Source organism: Amblyomma americanum, chromosome 1, assembly GCF_052857255.1.
Source record: "Amblyomma americanum isolate KBUSLIRL-KWMA chromosome 1, ASM5285725v1, whole genome shotgun sequence".
NCBI lineage: Eukaryota > Metazoa > Arthropoda > Arachnida > Ixodida > Ixodidae > Amblyomma > Amblyomma americanum.
Genome location: NC_135497.1, coordinates 371053850 through 371069662, shown reverse-complemented (window position 1 = coordinate 371069662; position 15813 = coordinate 371053850). Strand labels below are relative to the sequence as shown.

The window sequence follows — 15813 nt, the reverse complement described above, 5'->3', positions numbered from 1 at the left end:
AACTCCGGGTTGGGATGGTGTTACGGTTTGTATGTTGAAAATCTTAGCGCAGGACTTCACTCAGGACCTCCTCGATCTAGCCAATGCTGCATTAGAAACTGCATGGTTGCCGCATTCCTGAAAATTGGGTAAAGAAACATTGCTCTAAAAGATACAAAGAAATGCTTCCCTATTGATAACATTCGACCGACTGCTCTAACATCCAATTTGGTAAAGCTCATAGAAAGAACTGGGCACTGCCCCCTATCAGCGCATGTTTCAGAAGTCAACGCATTGAGCTCTGCCCAGGTTGGCTTTCGCCACGCATGCTCAATTTGGTCTGCCCATGTCGATTTAGAGAGAAGAGTCCGCCTTTCTATGCGCAAGAATGAAGTATCAGCATTAGTGACACTTGACATTGCTAAAGCGTACGACATTGTTGAATATTCGATCCTTCTCTCTAAATTGGCATTATTACACCTGCCGTACTACATTCATGCAAGTATTCGCGAATTTTTAACAGGACGGCTGTTCTTTTGCTCTGACCGTTCATTCATCTCAGACACCTATGCCCAGACCAGAGGCGTGCCACAAGGTTCTGTACTTTGGCCACTTCTATTCAATCTGCTGATGCGCGACATTCTAGAACACCCTGATCTTACAGTATATGTTTATGCAGACGACATAGCATTCTTTGCTTCTACAGCAGACATTCATGCCCTATATCGTTCTCTCCAGGATTATCTCAATGCGCCCGAGGTTTGGCGGGATGCATTAAATTTGATATAAAATGTGCACAAAAGCAGCGTGCTATATATTAAAACCAACATGCGTTTATATATTATGCTACACTATCGCTCGGACAGCATACCTCAGGTGGAATCGTTGAGGTATCTAGGCGTCATTTATTTATTTATTTATTTATTTATTTATTTATGTATTTATTTATTTATTTATTTATTTATTTACTCCTCAAATGCCCCTTGGACAGGGGTTTTACATGAGGCGTGGGCGGCTTCACAGACGATTTCAAGCGTGGGTGGCATCACAAAAGTAAATTTGCAATGGCTGTCCTGAAATTTGTCGACCTGGAGCGGTGAACCGCTTCTTCAGGCAGATCATTTCAGTCTTTCGCTGTTTGTGGAAAAAACAAGTGAAGTTGCGATGATGTGCGCGCGTGCGGCGGGTATACAGACTTGGAATGACTGGTCCGGGATGAATGGCGGTGAGCGGGAGATATAACGCTGTTATCAAATGGAAAATGATAGAACTTATGGTAGAGAACGAGCCTGGCTATTTTACGTCGAGTTTCCAGATTGCGAAGATTTGCATTATATTTTAGAGCTTTGACACTAGAATATGAAGAATAGTCATTAAAAATAAACCAAGCTGCCCGGTTTTGGATAGATTCAATGGAGTTAGAAAGATTAGTCTGATGAGGGTCCCAAACTGAGAATGCATATTCTAGCTTGGGCCTTATAAGAGTTTTGCAAGCAAGGGTTTTTAGGGAAGGGGAGCAGAATTTAAGCTTTCGCCTTAGAAAGCTGAAAGTGCGGTTAGCCTCAATAGATATTATCGCTATGTGAGAGGACCATGAAAGATTCTGTGTTAAAATAAGACCTGGATATTTATAAGATGTCACAGAGGATATTGCTGTGCTACCAAAAAATACGTAGGCACTACATGATAGCGGTGGCGGTGAAAAGTAATTTATGACGTTTTGCCGACATTTAAATACATTAACCAAGCTTTACACCATTTTTCTACTGTTTGTAAGTCGCGTTTAAGAATTAGGGTATTTGCACAATCGTTAATCGGTCGGTATATAACACAATCATCAGCAAACAGACGGATGTTAGAAGATATATCGTTAGGGAGGTCATTGATGTAGATTAAGAAGAGCAGTGGACCGAGAACGGAACCCTGATGCACAGCAGAAGTCACAGGAGACAGCGGAGAGGAATGGTTATTTGGAAAAACGAACTGATGACGGCCGATTAAAAAACTACATAACCAGTTATAGACTAGGGATGAAGATTTAGGCGTGAAAGTTTCAAGAAAAGTCGATTATGAGGAACCTTGTCAAAAGCTTTTTCGAAACTAAAAACAATGAATCTACAGGTATGTTGAAGTCTAGGTGGGAGCTGATGTCATTGATGAATAATGCAAGTTTTGTATCGCAGGATAAATTCTTAAGGAAGCCATGCTGACTGGAATGAAAAAAGTTGTTACAAATAAGAAAATTCCTGATTTGGCTAAAAATGATATGCTCTATCAACATAGAACAAACGCTAGTAATGGAAATTGGCCGGTAGTCAAGACATGATGATGCTTCTTTTAAGGAACTGGAATAACCTTACCTGTTTTCCAATCCAGCGGCACCACTCCAGACGAAAGAGACTGTTGAAAAATGTACGACAGGATGACACCGGTAATTACTTTGGTGCTTTTCAGTACTTTGGCGTTGATGTCGTCAACTCCAGCAGATGAACTTCAGTGATTCGATTAATTTTAAATGCCGTGAGGTTCAAAAGTGATGTCTGGCATGCAAGGATGTTGAAGCTTAAGAAAACAAGAGAGATTGCTTTCGGGTTCTTTGGTGAAAACTGAACAAAACGCGGAGTTAAGAGTGGTTGCAACTTCGGTATCAGGAATGGGAAGGTCGTTTTAGTCAAGTAATCTTATGGATTTCTTCTGGCTTGGTTTTATAACCTTCCAAAATTGACGGGAGTTAGTACGCAGCTTATCAGGAAGCGAGGTAGAAAAGAAAGATCGCTTAGTTTTTCCAGCTAGAGACTGGAACATTTTATCAACGCTGCGGCACTTTTCCCATGCGCGTGAAGTGTTACTTTCTTTGGCGATGCGATAGAGTCGTTTCATTTGGTTGTTAAGGCCCTTTAACGTGTTATTGAAACAGGGGGAAGACGGTCGTTCGGTTACGGTAATTTTGGGAATATGGGCTTTGATTGATTCCTTCATTTTCTATTTAAATATTAGCCAGTTATCTTCAACTGAACGACACGAGAACGTATCAAGAAAAGAGAAACTAAACTGAGTTAATTTTTCATTGAAAGCGATGTAATCACCTCTGTCGTAGAGGGTTATTTTCTTCTTCACTTTTTTCTTGTACGCTATACGAGATTGATAAGTAGCGTGAATTACGGCATGATCGCTGAGCTCGGGCGAAAAAGTTAGCTCAGAAAGGTTATCAGGATGTGTGGTGAACAAAAGATCAAGCAGACTGGAAGACTGATTATTATGCCTTGTTGGGATGAAGATAAGCTGTGACAAGCCAAACGTAAGGCACGTATTAAGAAATTCACTTTCGGTGTTGTTTTTCGACATTGTTAAAGCTATGTCCGACCACGTTATTGCTGAAAAGTTGAAATCTCCGAACAAAAGGATTGGTGTGCTGGGAAAGAGATTGGTGCCAGTATGGATTGGCCGCCCCACATCAAGACTAACGTTGAGAAAGGTGAGCGTGCACTAGGTAGGCTACTACGAACAAGTAATAGGAAATTTGGCATGCGCCGGGACACGCTTGTACTTCTCTACAATGCCTAGGTCAGACCTATTTTGGAATTTGGCTGCATACTATTTCTGGCTCCCCTAAACATTAGCTTCATTCGTTGCTGCTGTTAGAAAGGCGCGCACTGCACCTCTGCCTAGGTCTTCCTCAATCAGTTTCCACCACAGTTTTGTACCTGGAAGCTCGTATTCCCGACCTTAAATCCCGTTTTCACCTTTTAACTGTCAGGACTTTTTTGCGGGCATTTGAATCGGCTCCTGGTGTGGCTACACCTATTTTCATCTCGCACCCAGCCCTCTTTCTCACTCGTCATTGGCCAAGGCTCCGCCTCCCTCAAGTTGTTTTTACTCAGAACCTTTTATCCAACATTGGTGTGGATCTCGATTTTGTATGCAGAGTTGGTTGGGCAGCGTCCCCTGTGGATAGTGATTTTGATTATATTTTCTCACCTAATGCGAAGCATCTGCCTGCAAGGACATTAACTGGTCACCTCTTTGATCACCTTGCCCATTTCCCGCAACATACTCTGATTGCTACTGATGCGTCTGGGTCTGTCCGGAAAGCAGCATTTGGTGTTTTTGCAGAGTCATTCTCGTGAAGCTTTTCGCTTAGAGTCCCGGATTGCACAACCATATTTCTAGCAGAGTTTATGGCTCTTGAGGTGGCCGCTTATAAAATTCCAACAACTGTTTCTCAAGTGATATTCCTCTCAGATTGCCTCTCTTTTGTTGGCGCTGGAGCCCACGCGGAACTGTTTTTTGATACGCTCAGTAAAGTTTTTTCTTATTCCTGGATGGGTGAAAGAGGTGGGCTTCGTTTGGATACCAGGCCACTGCGGTATTTTACAAAATAAAGCAGCCGACGTTTTGGCAAAATCAGCTCTAAATGCACATGTTGCTTTTAGCGTCCCTAATCTTGTTATTTTCGGTATGACTCGATTTCAGCGTTTTCAGTTCATAACCGCCACGTGCAACGATCGTTTACTTTCTACTGTGGACTACCAACATCTCAAGTACCCATGGAAGGCTCGTGCCTGTAAAACCCGGCAGTGTGAGGTAGCAATGACACTCATGCGGTGCAGGATTCCCCTTTGAAATCTTATGTAGATGCGGGTTCAGTCCCACAAACCTTTGAGTGGCTTGTGGTGAAGTTGAGACATTGGAGAATTTCCTACTCTCTTGACGGAGGTTTGCACATCAGAGGAGAGCACATCTAGTAGTTCCCATTACAAAGTTGGGTCTCACTTTGTCGGTTCTTCTCCTCTCTTTCGGCGCAAGCGTAAGCGGTTTTGCATTGCATCAAGTTTGCGAATACCTTCACAATTATATACCAGCTACAGGCAGATTCCCTTGCTAACTGTTTCCAATATTTCCGCATTTAAAAGAGCGTTTGTGTATTTTCATATATTTAATTTTCAGGTTATCGCTCCTGATATATTGTATTTTTTTCTTTTTAATGACTCTGAAATTTCACCCAAGGCACAATCATTACCTTGACACCAGTTTACCCTATTCTACTGGGTCTCTCAACTGAACCCTGGCCAATCCCCCGTCCTAGGTATGTGCCATGCCACGAAGGCAACAACAACGTGGTGTAGAGAGCGTGCCGGGTGGAGAATAGGAAGAACGCAGTAGGCGAGGACGTGTACGATATCTGCTGGCTCCCCGAGTTCCAAGGCTTGGGCCTCAGGTGCAGACGTTCGGGTTACCAGACATGGATAGCCCCTCGTAGAGAGCCTGAGTCATCAGACAAAGGAGCCGCTGTTCCCTTTTTGTCCGGCAGCCTCTGAGCACAGGCGGCCTCCATCGCACCGCTGCTTGTCCGGGCTACCTGACCCGGGGGCCACGCCCGGATCCCACAAGTGTGACGGCTTCCTGGGGCAGTGTTGAGGCCCGTCCTGGAAAGCGCCGTCAACCGTACGCCAACGTTGTGACGCTGACGGCTGCCGTGGAGACTACCGTCCACGCTACGTCTCCATCAGGGCACCGGCCGCAGCCCTTGTGTGCGCCGACGCCCCGCCACAACTCCTCGCCTGATGCACCAACTACCCACCAGGACCATCACTGGGAGACGAAAAACTTGATTTGACCTTTTCTATTTCTTAAGCTCTCTTCTTTAACTATCGCGTGTTTTTTTTTCGTTCTTGTGTTTTGCAGGGTCCTTTTCCTCTCAAGAATTAAACTAGAGTTCCCTTTTCTACATGCCACCCTAATTATTTCTTTTACCTTTTAACGCGTGGTAAATTTAGCCTGTAGCCTTTCCCCTCACAATCCTTTCTTATGATCGCTCCCCCCTTTTTTTCCTCTCCCTGTTCTATCCCTGTCCTTTTATTCCCGCCAGCCGCAGCTGAGGTGCTTGCGTTCTCTGAGCGTCAAGCACCCAATTCCAGCTAACGAATCCGAGCGAAGCTCATTTCCAAAGCCGCAACCGCGTCTTAACACTAGGTCACGAAGCATTTAAAACTAAAATCTATGCATTGTGCAAAGAAATTACCGACCCACCCATGAATCCTTGATCTTGAAGTGTGGCGAAAAGTAAACATGGTGGCCCGGGGTGCTTCATCTATTGTCATAAGTTGAGCACCGTGGTGAAGAAAGATGTTGGTCCTCAGTACTAAAACGATGAAGACCTCTACTGGCAACGTACCTCAAGGTTCAGGTTTATTTATTTATTGTACCCTCAGGGCCAAAGGCATTACAAAGAGGAGTGGGTTAGTTAGGATAAAGAACAGTGAATGTTATACATTGAAAATAGATAGTACAAAATAAACTTCCTTCAGAATAAAACAAACAATATCCAAAAAAATGTAAATAGAATAAAAACAATGTATACAATACAGCGGAAATAGATATAACACAAGATCAACTTCTTTAATAATAATTCGTTTTTTTGGGGAAAGGAAATGGCGCAGTACCTGTCTCATATATCGTTGAAAACCTGAATAGCGCCCTAAGGAAAGGGAGAAAGGAGGGAGTGAAAGAAGAAAGGAAGAAAGAGGTGCCGTAGTGGAGCGCTCCGGGATCATTTCGACCACCTGTGGATCTTTAACGTGCACTGACATCGCACAGCACACAGGCGCCTTGGCGTTTTTCCTCCATTAAAATGCAGCCGCCGCAGTCGGGTTTGAACCCGGGAACTCCGGATCAGTAGTCGAGCGCCCTAACCACTGAGCCACCGCGGGGGGTTCAACTTACTTCAGAATAAGCAATGTTGGCGACAACGTCGTGAAAGCTTTCATACCCTGCAATGGCTGCAATATCGAGGGGAAGGCGGCTTCATTCGAATGATGTGCGGGGAACATACGACTGAAAAGAATATTTGGTGTGGCATTTTGCGATGCCAACCTTGTGGCAGTGATCGATGCGACGTGAAATGTATTCTGGAGGTGATATGAAATAGTCATGAAGCGGAACGTGAGATCTAGCTTGTGAAATAGTGCTAGGCGACCAATTTTGCGGCGAGATTGTAATGGTGGGAGTGAGACGTTAGATTTCATGGCTGTGATTCTTGCCGTAGGGTCGTAATTTGAAAGAATGAAGCGAACGGAATTATCTTGAATAAGTTCCAAAGAATATACGAAGTTTTAATGCATAGAGTCCCATGTTGATGCTGCGTATTCTAGTTTAGGACGTGTCAGTGTTTTATAGAGTAAACGCGTAAGGGATGAGGGAGCGGCAGAGAAATTGCGACGTAAGTATCCTAGCATGCGGTTAGTGTTATTAATTATGTAGTCAATATGAGTAGACCATGTTAAATTCTGACACCTTTCGGGGATGAAATCTAAGATGGAATTGGCGTGTCTGTTTGGACACAGGAACGAATTGCGATGTTGCTTTAGTTCATTTGCAAAGCCGCTACCATGTTTTAAGGCTAGGACGCGAAGCATGCAAAACGCCGAACAGGGATATCACCTGTCGTGAGGAAAATTGTCTTGAAGAATGTATAAAGCGCGCTTTTTGCTCGTACCTAACGAGTAATTATTAGGAGACGTCGCATAATGCGTAGCCTTTCAAACTGGAACACCTGTACATTGATAGATTGGAGTGAACCGAAGGTGTCGAGGGAAGTCTGCTTCCATCACGCCTGGCAGCTTCTATATCTTCCCGTGATACAATCTAGACTTCGCTCCGCTCACGGAAGGTTTCAGTGTATCATAAACGCTGTAGCCAGAAGGCTTCAAGCGGCTAGGTTTTTTAGTTTACCTAGGGACTTATGGAGAGTACTAGGAGCAATAAACTATTCTGGAGTGGCCTTGCAGCCAGAAAGGAGAGGAAAGAGAAGGCTCACCTGTCAAGCGGTTTCGTTTCGTGGTTACAAGCATCACTAAGAGCGCAGCAAACCAAGAACAACGTATAATACTGTTTGATCACGTCATTAACACTGCAGACTCAGAAGGAAATGTCTGAATGTTTAGGTATGCACGCTTAATGCTGGTAAAGTTGAAGACTGCACCTGTAATTGCGGTTTGCGCACGTAGGTGAAAAGTGCAGTGCGGCGTGTGTTGAGAAACTGTTTATTTTAACTTATAACATCAAGGAAACGTATACACTAAACAGTGAACGTGGCGTTCGGCTTCCAGGTGCCGCAAAACAAAGCCTTCAAAGAACTCCGCAACCGAGAGACGGCGTCGGACAGCCCGCGGATGGTCTAAGATTTGCATGTAGGGGATGAACACTTGCTATGCACGCTATTAAACTTTTTTCTTCTGTCTATTTTTGCATTGACTACATTGATTAGGCCTTGCCTCATTAGGTTTTTCCCCAGGCTCGATGATTCTTGAGCTGGAGGGTAAGAGAGGGAAGCCTAGTATTTACTCTCTACAACATTGCGGTCCTCTACCTTCCAAGAGTTAAATCTCGATGATGGGATTATTATCACCCACAGCCGGTTTTACTATGTCCAGGATTGATCCCGCCGGCGTTAATACGATATGTATCAAGTACCTAGTCATTGCTTCAGTGGTTGGCCGAGATAGACAGTTACTTATCCCGATGGAGTCATAGTACCTTGCCGGTACCTACGCCGTCGACTTTCGTTGCCTGTTCAACGTCGCTTGCTTACACAGACCAAAGTGACGTTCAGAATGAGTGCCAACCTAACTGGCACTCCCTCGATGGCAGCCTAACTTCCTCTGTCAACGGTACTTGATTATAATGGCGTTTTAGGAAACGCAGTTTTTGTCCACGCATTTACGTCTAAGCGAAACAGGCTGGCTAACGAGCGACATCTATAGCGGCCACACAATTTAAATGATACTTGTGTTGTTAGCGAACTTCCACCGTAAAGAAGGGCGGCGGATAAGTTCGACCACATGGGTTTTTTTAAAGTGCACTGATATCGCACGGCGCACGGGTCTCTGGCAATTCGCCTCCATCGAAATGCTACCGCCGCGGCCGGGATCGAACCCGCGTCTTTCGGGTCAGCAGCCGAGCGCCATAACCACTGAGACACCGCGGCGTCTTTAAACTCCTGTACCTGTGGCACAGGGTGATCCTCAGAGCAGACAGGGTATTGCAACCGAGAGACCATGCCTGTGATGCAGTCATCAGTTCGGCACTGAGTGTATATATGTTTCTGAGAAGTCCATTTATTCATCGTGCAAGGAGACGGATTCATTGTCAGAACTGCTGCCCCGTCTTGTCTCCTGACTGCCCGAAAAATGCCCATCAAGCTGAGTCTAAATGCGTTTTATGCCCAATTTTGTGAATACACGAAATCACATCTACCAGCAAGGCTGTTTGTTGTACTGACTTTGTTTGCTGCATAGAACAGCTTTTCAGGCCGCAGTGGATTCCTAAATGGGAACTGTGCTGTTTGCTTTCACGAAGCTACATGAGGGAAGCCGTGCTTAGGGCGCCGGTTTAATTCAGACCACGTGGGATTCTTTATTGTACGCTGACATCGGAATGCACATAGGTGCCTTTTGCGTTTCGACTCCGACGCCTCAGCCGGGATTGAACCCGTGTCCTGTGGCACAGCAGGCTAGTTAGTGCTTGGACCACTGAGCTATCCCGGGTTCAAAAGTATGGAGGTCACGATGTCAGAAAACAAAACAGTTCGCGCTACTAGTGGCGGTCTGCACTCTCAGTTGTCTATTGTATCACTCTTTGACTTTCCGAAGGACCATCTACGTAGGCACACTATAGATGCGAGAAGGCACGGTAGCGCCGCAAATATCGGTCAGCGAACCTCATGGCCTCCAGCAGTTTGCACCTGCTGTGCATTTTGGTGCAACAACACACAGTGATATGAGGGGAAGAAAATGCACTGGCAACGTTTGAAACAAATATGCAGTAAAGTAAGCAGATTTTATCGTGGGAATTGTTTATTGCGAAGGAAATGATTTCTTGTAAAATTATTTCTGAGAAAATTCTCATTTATGTTATCGTGTATGTTTTAAGGCTAACACTAGCCAAGTCAAGTAAGATACTCGTGTCTTCATGGCGTTCTCAGGGTGGACGAAGTGCTCTTTAAGAAACTCGCGTAGTCGGTGGCGTCAGCTTTTCCTCTAGGGAATATTTAAAAACTCAGAGGCTCTCCTCTAAGTACCGCAGGAATTGTGGTATCGCAGGAAATGTGAAAGCTGTGAAGATCAATCCTATTGTTCCTTCTCTCTTTGTCTTGTTCATTTGTTGCTCCTTGTGCCATTGCTTTCTCGCAGGGAAATGCACCACTGCAACCATCGCAAGCAAGATGGTGCTGCGGCCGCCGTCGGAAAGCTTCTGAATCCGCGATGCGCTGGGACCGTGAGAAGCGCGATTCGCGTAGAAATTTCGACGAGTACACATGAAAAAAACATAATTTTCTATATTTTGGCTGCACTTTACGTTATATTTTTGCGCCACGAGGCCGGCATAGGCCAGATGATTATGACAAAAAATATATTTCTAACCAAATTTTTAATTAGCTGGCGATTTTGTTTGAACCACTCCGCTTACATATCTAGTGGAGGAAAGAATAAGTATTTCGACAATTGACAACCAGTAGATTAAGCCAAATATTAGCTTGCTGCGTTATCGATGAGATAACAAAAACCGTAAAATGAGCAAAACATGCATGCATGCGTACATAAGTACACCGGTCATTCCATAATCAGTAGATATAAAATTTGGCATATGTTTCTTAGTTGCACATTATAGGCTATCGAGTCGACGTGAATTTCGCCGCACGGAACTTTCGCAGCTGAAAAAGATGGTTCCTTAGGAAGCAAAAAAAAAGGATAGTAAAAACTGATAGAAAGCTTTGGCAAGCCGTCGCAAATGGCAGGACAATTTTTATGGCACGACTTTGGCAATAACATGGGCTTTTTCTTGCTGGCAATGAGATTCCTATCAGATTTACGACACAGTGTGTTTCGATTGGGCGGAATATATCGATTCTAAATCTCCTGCGTAGAAGAAGATGAATTTAAGCTTTTTCTAAAGCAGGCTAGATAAATGTTACCGACGCCATCTCGATGACGACAAAAGTGGTCGAATCGCCACAGCTCATGCGACGCATTGCCGTATTGCACAAAACTGCTGCAGCAGCCTTCCGTTCTAACAAACGACGGCTAGCGCTAACTATAGGGCATTGCATTAGAGCCGACGCTGGCAGCCACCAATGTTTACGGCCATGCTAACAATCTTTTATTGCGGGTGCACATAAGTTGCTACACGTGTAAATGCCTATAGATACATGGTCAAGTACAGTTTAATTTGCCATCCGCGCTCAAGAGTTCTGGAATGAAATAGTGATTCTGTCGTCCCTAAATATCACTGGCCCAGCACATTACACGCTAGGAAAAAAGTAGTCAGTCATAAAATTAACTATCTCTATGCTTCCGTAGACAATATATTCATTGACTTCTGCGCATGTAGGTCGTAACCTGTATCAATATTGCAATCTCTTTTAAAAATTGACCTCATCATTTCGAACGAAATGAAAGAGGCCATAAATTTACAATCCCTAATACGTACCTTAAGGGAGATAGCTGAGGAGCTATTTGATTTTCAGGCATATTACCGTGATTTTAAGCGCAACGAAGACTCACACGTACAAATGCGTACAAATGCTGAATAGGCCACCAGTGTGCTTGTTCAAACCCCCATACGCGAACGTATTCGCTCTGCCGCGACGAAGAGACCGAGAAGAACCTCGAAGCGCGTCATTGAAGACCGATAACGAAGGCTATATCAGGCGAACCAAGGCCAGCTCCATTGAGTAAGGACAGCGCTTCGGGTGCTGCGCACCTCGCAGAATTTCTCGCAATTTCATGTGAAGCGCATTTGATGCGGATGCCACAATCCAGTGTGAAGTAGAGCGCCTTATTCTTTCGCCCACGGACACAGAAACAGTGAGTACTCACTGGTCTCAAATCTTCTGTTTTTTTAGGCTGCAATGAATAGGTCAGGGATGCGTCCGTTTCTGCGTAATAGTTCGCGCCAGAGTAGAAGTAAAGATTGGCGCAGCAAAAGAGAGCACAGGCACAATTCAAGCCACGAAGTCTACTGAACAGTACTGAGGACTACTTTGCAGTATAGTCTACTGCAGAGAGGGAGAAGAGAAGGAAACAATGCTGTTGCAACCGATTTCTCGAGTTGTTAACTGATGACCACAATTTTTAATTAACGCGACAGCATCAATTTTCTAGTTCAGCGGAAAACCCGGCGTAGTGAGCGAAAAATCTCCACAGAAGCAACCTAGGTGGCAGGTGGGCTACCTTAGTGTCCTGACGTTGTGACGTCATGACAACCTGCTGATCGTGTTGTGAGCAAACTGCCCACCTTGGCAGATGGCAGCTCAATTAATTATTGGTGAAGGGAGGTTGTTCCGCAAGAGGAACCTTGCTCTCACAAGCCCTTACCGTGGCTGTGTTATAAAAAGCCACCTGCTGGGGCAATGGTCAATGCCTTAACCACCCAACCAGTGAGCCAAGAGGGGCACGAAGACCCACGCCGATCTGTGAGAGTACTGTAGAGAGTTATTAATTCTGCATATAATGGGCATTAACCCATTAACGGTATCGCGTCGTACCCTTAAGACGCAGCCTAAGTGCAGCGTCTAGTTTCTTCTGGCACGTCTCAGTGCGTCTTTTGCACTTAGGTCGAATTCAGCTGCTGTTCAACGCAATGGAATGTTCAATGAATAGATAAAAACCTGAAAAGAAAGATTAATGAGAGGCATGACACCAGGTTAACGGAGCTTGTTGGCGACCGCATCTCTAGTCTGGGAGCCGCAACTCATGTCGTTTGCCATCGGTACGACCGTGAAAAAATTACTACTGGTACCGGCATACATATTACAATCTCAAATTAAGAAGCTACAGAATTCGAGAGATGCATTCTCAAATAGGCGACCTTGCTTAATAATTCCTTAAAATGTGCACTGCTTTCATTGCGCTTTCATGTGTACAGCTTTCAATTACTCGACGATATCCCCGGATAAGCAAGTACAGGGCCTTCATGATAGGTGTTTTTGCAGAACCGCGGGTCCAATTGTTTATTAGCTTCATGTGTATTCTTGGCATGCAGTCAAGCAAAAAACACTTGAAACGGCTGTCTTCTGCCGACTGGGCTGCAACCCCCTTTTCCGATAAGGCTCTTTTGTGCCCCTAGACAGATGTACGTCACGTTCAGCATGGCGGACATATGTTTTCTAAGAAGGGGGTAGGGGTCTGCGCTTGACTTGGTTGAAACGAACTAGAGTGTGTTGCAGTAGATGATATCAGTGTCATACTTTTGGCTCTCCTTGTTTATTTTTTAGTTTTTTCGCAGTTCAATTCCTATGATCATGGGATAACTGTGTGCAGAGATTTTCAAGATTGCGGACCAGTGCTGGAAGAGGCAAAGTTTATTGGCAGAGGTAGAGAGCGAGTTGAAAGGGAAGTTATCGAAGCATTTCACATACAGAAAGGTGGGCCCACGTGCATAAGCACTTAGTCGGTCAAACTCAGCGGCCGGGAACTGTCATGTCAGATGGTCATGTGTAGATCCTGGCATTTAATCTTATCAAGTTCGTAAATTTTTCATGCCTTGTTCTGTGAGTAGCAATTCTCTGGCTTTTATGCTTAAACGGAATCTTTTTCTTTACATATCCTTTTCCTTGTTAGCTTGTCCTGGCTATCATAACGCACTGGTGTTGATAATATACTGGCATATAAAGGTGGTGTTTTCCGCAATAAAGTCAGTTGGTAGCAGGCGCTCTTTCTTTCTTTTTTGTCTTCATGTGTTCGTTGTCTTGCGCCATTCAACTTTATGATGAACCAACCAGCCCAACAGCAGGTACTTCTGCCTATGATCATTGGGTTATTTTCTTTGCCTGCCGCCTTGACTTCTAATCAGGGGCATGATTTTCTGGTCGACGTATGAAATATATCAGTCTGTTTTTCACTTGCAGAACAAAAGGCCATCCGGAAGCCCTTAGTCATGGCACCTCGGAGGCCTTTTCGTCGAGTTGTCGATGGCGTGCCGCGATGCGCCTGGATAGACCCAGACACCTACCGGGAAAGCCAGAAGTTCCAGGCAGAAAAAGGTGATTTGATACAGAGCACGTATCCGAAAAGCGGGACCTACTGGATGCAGTACATTACGCAACTGATCCTCAAGGGAGGCGAGCCAGTAAGAACATACGACGAGTTCACAAGCAACACTCATGCCTTGGAATACATGAAGCATGATGGTTGGAAGCCTAAGCTACCCATGAGGATGTTCTTCACGCATTTACCGCTACACCTGGAGACTATGAGGGCCCACGCTAAATACATCTACGCTGCTCGTAACCCGTGGGATGTGTGTGTCTCATTCTACCACATGATGACCGATGTGAGCATCTGGAATTTTCAAGACGCCACTTTCGGCGAGTTCTTAGACGCTTTCCTAGAGACAGACCTTGGTTACGGAAGCTACTTCGACCACGTAGCCTCCGGCTACGCTTTGAAAGACGAACCCAATGTGTTCTTCGTCACGTATGAAGAAATGAAGCGGAACACTAGGGGAACAATTCTGCGCCTGGCCCGCTTCTTGGGCGAGTGCTACAGCAGTGCCCTGGAGGCAAACGAAACCCTTCTGCAAAATATCATCGAGTGGTCATCTCCGGAGTACACCCGAGATATTTTAATTATAGACTTCGCAGAAAACAAAAATCCAGCATGGAAAAATATCTTTCACCGCAACAAACTTTCTTGCAAACGAGGACACGAAGGCGATAAGAACAAGTTCCCGATGGTAAAAACCGCTAAGATAGGGGGCTGGAAAGAACATTTCACTCCGGAACAGCTAGCTTGCTTAGAGAAGAAAATACAGGAGGAAGGGAACAAAGCCTCTTTCATTGATCTGTGGAAAGACATTCGGGAGGAGGCGAATGTCATGTCTCAGGGTCTTCTCTGATTTTATGAAAACTGCGATAGTGCAGAAATATTATTTTCATCGCTATGTGTGTGCCAGACTGGTCACTATGTATAGCAGCCTGTAATTCTTCGAAGGCAACTGTCTTCTGGGATTTAGTCATAATTTCTTGGGGCTTGTTTTCATCTTTTACACAAACGGATGCCGGTATGAAGATTTGTAATGGGTGGTTTTAGCCTTGCAGTATGATTTTTCCTGCTTTTCGGTACCTTTCAATTCAGAAATAAAACAGTGTACTGTGATTACAATATCGTGATATTGTGAATGATTAAGGTTAGATGATTTCCCCCTGTGCCTTTGAGATTGAAGATTTTTCAATTTATAGTTTTGCCTAAGTCGCAGAATTGAGTTCTTTGTCTTTCAAGGGTTGCTTGTGCCTCGCGGGCCAGGACTTGATGATCCAGGCGGCTTTGATTGCAGGCCTCCGCTGCTGATTTTACAATGTTTTCCGGAGAGGCTTGAAGTTGAAGCGCATTCGTGGTTTTACTCCAAGTGTTTGATTATGCACCGGCAGTATACATTTGCGCCACTGATTTTTTGTCCCAGTCCTCGACACAAGTACTTCGTGTCACCTTTACCACGTCAAAACTGGTAAGAGATACCGCAGTCGCATCCTATGTTGCTCGTTCTCTACTCGCACGGATGACATTGATGTATCCACCCAGCGTAATTTGTCTACGAGGATAGGGAGGACGAAGAAGAGGAAAGGCGGGGAGGTTAACCGGAAGGATAACCGGTTTACTACCCTTCACGGGGGGGAAGGGGTGAGGAGATAAAAAGATGAAGGTGAAAAGAGAGTAGCAGCAACTTGAAGCCACTATGCGAAGTCAGCAAGCGCTCGGTAAAGCCATAGGCTATCGCGCAGGCCAGAACTTCTAAGGAAGTGGAGCAGTGCCTTAGAGGACTTCACCGCCGACGATC

At 44.9% G+C, this 15813-nt stretch overlaps 1 protein-coding gene across 1 annotated transcript; it reads left to right on the top strand.

Moving 5' to 3' along the window:
- Window positions 1-11708: 11708 nt before the first annotated feature.
- On the top strand, window positions 11709-15008 carry LOC144101137 (3-alpha-hydroxysteroid sulfotransferase-like). Its single transcript, XM_077634177.1, has 2 exons — window positions 11709-11843; window positions 13886-15008. Exon 2 carries the CDS (start codon window positions 13915-13917, stop codon window positions 14872-14874), a length of 960 nt encoding a protein of 319 aa, XP_077490303.1. The 5' UTR covers window positions 11709-11843; window positions 13886-13914; the 3' UTR covers window positions 14875-15008.
- The last annotated feature ends 805 nt before the right edge of the window (window positions 15009-15813 follow it).

Excerpts from the sequence above, each read along its gene's own strand:
- LOC144101137 (XM_077634177.1), top strand. The coding sequence starts at position 13,915 with ATGGCACCTCGGAGGCCTTTTCGTCGAGTTGTCGATGGCGTGCCGCGA.